This window comes from Protomyctophum parallelum, assembly GCF_964188405.1.
Source record: "Protomyctophum parallelum genome assembly, chromosome: 1".
NCBI lineage: Eukaryota > Metazoa > Chordata > Actinopteri > Myctophiformes > Myctophidae > Protomyctophum > Protomyctophum parallelum.
In genome coordinates, this window is record NC_139697.1 from 104,707,864 (window position 1) to 104,712,210 (window position 4,347).

General features: G+C 39.4%; 1 protein-coding gene across 1 annotated transcript in view; it reads left to right on the top strand.

Moving 5' to 3' along the window:
- Nucleotides 1-3,903, top strand: part of fgfr4 (fibroblast growth factor receptor 4) — a 25,116-nt gene extending 21,213 nt beyond the window's left edge. The window contains exons 15-18 of the mRNA XM_083783356.1: nucleotides 1-29; nucleotides 689-826; nucleotides 2,656-2,761; nucleotides 3,403-3,903. The exon at nucleotides 1-29 is cut by the window's left edge and continues 42 nt beyond it. Coding sequence (XP_083639482.1) covers nucleotides 1-29; nucleotides 689-826; nucleotides 2,656-2,761; nucleotides 3,403-3,633 — 504 coding nt within the window. The 3' untranslated portion in view covers nucleotides 3,634-3,903. The remainder of the gene's footprint in view (nucleotides 30-688; nucleotides 827-2,655; nucleotides 2,762-3,402) is intronic.
- The last annotated feature ends 444 nt before the right edge of the window (nucleotides 3,904-4,347 follow it).

Below are 4,347 nucleotides of genomic sequence, written 5' to 3' on the forward strand. Positions count from 1 at the left end.
GACAGAATATACACACACCAGAGTGACGTGTAAGTACACTCTAAATAAACTGCATAAACTCACACTAAAACTACAACTCACACTAAAACTACAACACACACTAAAACTACAACTCACACTAAAACTACAACTCACACTAAAACTACAACTCACACTAAAACTACAATTTACACTAAAACTACAACTTACACTAAAACTACAACTCACACTAAAACTTCACACTGCAGTAAACATCATAGCAACAAAATATGCAGATATTTCACATTTTTTATGTATACCCTCGCTGACTGTCGGGACGAAACCTTGATTTGATTTGATTTGATTTGATTTCATATTAGCACAGTATAGAGCAATACATTAACAGTTCTACTGCGCAACACGCGTTCCCTGCTATGTAATCGAATATTCTACGCTGCCGAGATTGTTTTATTACCTTTAGAGCATACGCTGAAGTATTTGCAGCTTTCAACCACGAAAATCCGCCGAAAAACCGTCCGTTGTTGATCAGAAGCACCAGCGGCGGCGGCCATGACACTGTGAAAGGAAACCACAGTGAACAGCATGTTGTAGTCTAAACAAACGGCCCGTCATGTTCAAAAATGCTTTTTTTGTTCTTGCTTAATGTAAATCGCTCTGGATTAAGAGCGTCTGCTAAATGCCTAAATTGTAAATTGTAATTTGTGTGCAGGTGGTCTTTCGGGGTCCTCATGTGGGAGATCTTCACGCTGGGAGGGTCTCCATATCCGGGCATTCCCGTCGAGGAACTCTTCAAACTGTTGAAGGACGGACATCGTATGGACAAACCGTCCAACTGCACGCACCAGCTGTACGTACAGTAGCCTGCATACCATGCAATTACACTACATTACAATTCTACATGTGTGCCGTTGTTTTTTCATTTGAATTTTCGTTTTTTCATGTTTCATATGAAAGCAGGGAATCATAGCTTCAAATTGACATATTGGTTGTTCAGTTTGACCCTCCAGTTTTGGAGATATGGCTTATAGAGTAATGTCTGGCAGAGAAACAGAGAGTTGAGAAAGCAGGCTTGAAAAGGTTCACTTCTGTGGTCTCTAACATTACACCTATAGCTACATGTTTAAGCATTTATTTCATATTTACATGTCTTCTGTGGTCTCTAACATTACACCTATAGCTACATGTTTAAGCATGTATTTCATATCTACATGTCTTCTGTGGTCTCTAACATTACACCTATAGCTACATGTTTAAGCATTTATTTCATATCTACATGTCTTCTGTGGTCTCTAACATTACACCTATAGCTACATGTTTAAGCATTTATTTCATATTTACATGTTCATATTTACATGTCTTCTGTGGTCTCTAACATAACACCTATAGCTACATGTTTAAGCATTTATTTCATATTTACATGTCTTCTGTGGTCTCTAACATTACACCTATAGCTACATGTTTAAGCATTTATTTCATATTTACATGTCTTCTGTGGTCTCTAACATTACACCTAGCTACATGTTTAAGCATTTATTTCATATTTACATGTCTTCTGTGGTCTCTAACATTACACCTAGCTACATGTTTAAGCATTTATTTCATATTTACATGTCTTCTGTGGTCTCTAACATTACACCTATAGCTACATGTTTAAGCATTTATTTCATATTTACATGTCTTCTGTGGTCTCTAACATTACACCTATAGCTACATGTTTAAGCATTTATTTCATATTTACATATCTTCTGTGGTCTCTAACATTACACCTATAGCTACATGTTTAAGCATTTATTTCATATTTACATGTCTTCTGTGGTCTCTAACATTACACTATAGCTACATGTTTAAGCATTTATTTCATATTTACATGTCTTCTGTGGTCTCTAACATTACACCTAGCTACATGTTTAAGCATTTATTTCATATTTACATGTCTTCTGTGGTCTCTAACATTACACCTAGCTACATGTTTAAGCATTTATTTCATATTTGCATGTCTTCTGTGGTCTCTAACATTACACCTAGCTACATGTTTAAGCATTTATTTCATATTTACATGTCTTCTGTGGTCTCTAACATTACACCTATAGCTACATGTTTAAGCATTTATTTCATATTTACATGTCTTCTGTGGTCTCTAACATTACACCTATAGCTACATGTTTAAGCATGTATTTCATATTTACATGTCTTCTGTGGACTCTAACATTACACCTATAGCTACATGTTTAAGCATGTATTTCATATTTACATGTCTTCTGTGGACTCTAACATTACACCTATAGCTACATGTTTAAGCATTCATTTCATATTTACATGTCTTCTGTGGTCTCTAACATTACACCTATAGCTACATGTTTAAGCATTTATTTCATATGTACATGTCTTCTGTGGTCTCTAACATTACACCTATAGCTACATGTTTAAGCATTTATTTCATATTTACATTTGAGATTTGAGCTCTGACACTTATTTCAGACATGCTCTAGTATGTGAATAGTCTGCCTGTGCTATAAACTCATTTTGAAAAAAGAAAAAAAAAAGTTTTTCTCCTCTGGTGAAAAGCTGGAATTTGCGCGATGTCAGTCTCTCAGTGAAATCTGGTCACATATGTGTTTATTATTATTATTATTGTATACATACTGACTGTGTGTGTGTGTGTGCATGTGTGTGTAGGTACATGCAGATGCGTGAGTGCTGGCACGCAGTGCCAACCCAGAGGCCGACCTTCAAACAGCTGGTACAGGATCTGGATCGACTACTGCTGTCGGTGTCTCATGAGGTATTATGATTATGATTATTATAATTATTACTGTATTATTATTATTATTATTACATTCATCCATCCATCCACCTTCAACCGCTTCTACATGGTCGGGTTAAACATCATGTTCTAAAACGGGTAGTCCCAATACTTCATTCTGATTGGCTGCTTACCGTCACGTGACCGGTGTAAATTCCACCGATAACCCACTCCTTCAATCACTTTGTATCATCCTGCAGCCTTGTAGCTGAACTGGGGGAAGGGGAGCGCTTGATTGCTTTACAAACACATGCCGTGCGGGCGTCTAAGCACCGCCCGGCTCATACGACTGTGAATGTGTGGCTCCAGGCAGCCCCGTAAATACATCAAGCGCTATTCTCCCGTCACATAGCTTACAAGCACAACAAGGAAGTGTTGTAGCTCTGGCTTGCTCGCTCTGGTGGCGCAAAGCGTAGCTACTTTTGTGAATTCAATAGTTTTATTAGGTTAATATTGCTATATGTTTGTAACCGTTTTAGAAAAGCAATAAGCCACTCGAGGCCCCAGCTTACCGGGTATTTTACACTGGCTGGGGGGTAGAAGACCCGACAAAAATCGACTCAAATGTATTTATGTGTTATTTATTTTATTATATTAACGTGTCATTTCGTCCTCCCCAGTACCTGGACCTCTCCACGCCGTTTGAGCAGTATTCTCCTTCCTGCGAGGACTCGTCCACATCCTGTTCCTCCGACTCAAACGACTCCGTCTTTACCCACGATGCCTTGCTCTACTCCGACCCCTGTCTGCTGACCTCTGACCCCTGTCTGCTGACCTCTGACCCCCGTCTCCTTGGATACCGAGACGTCTCAGACTCCTCCCACAAACACACCAAGACACCGCGGAGATAGACACACGCACGCACACACACACGCACGCACACACGCACACACACACGCACGTTGACAGACACGGCTTGAGGAAAAAAATATATTTTAGTGACAAATTTGTAAAGATATATTTTGATAAAATGGTGATTGTTTAAAATATAAATCACTCTCTCTATATATATATATAAGATTATTTGACATTATTTCTGTTGTTTATTTAATGTGTTGAATCTCAGGACGAGGATTTCCTGTGAATATATAAAGAATATGTACAAATGTTTTATGTACAAATGAGACCTTTTTTTAACAAATAAATTATTCTGTAATAAATGGGATTGTAAGATCAAAGGTGTGCTGTCTCAGTCGTCAAACTGTCCAGGGATTCCCATTTCTTAATGGCTGTTGGTAGGGCGTAACGGGCGTTCCACATTTTAGTGGCAATGATCGGTGACATAGGAGGAGTTCTACCTTTCTATATATATGGTTCTAACAGCACCATTCTCTACCTTTCTATATCTATGGTTCTAACAGGGAGAGGGAGAGAGAGAGAGAGAGAGAGAGAGAGAGAGGGAGGGAGAGGGAGAGGGAGAGGGAGAGGGAGAGGGAGAGGGAGAGAGGGAGAGGGAGAGGGAGAGGGAGAGGGAGAGGGAGAGGGAGAGGGAGAGGGAGAGGGAGAGGGAGAGAGAGAGAGAGAGAGAGGGGGGGGAGAGAGAGGGGGGGGAGAGAGAGAGAGAG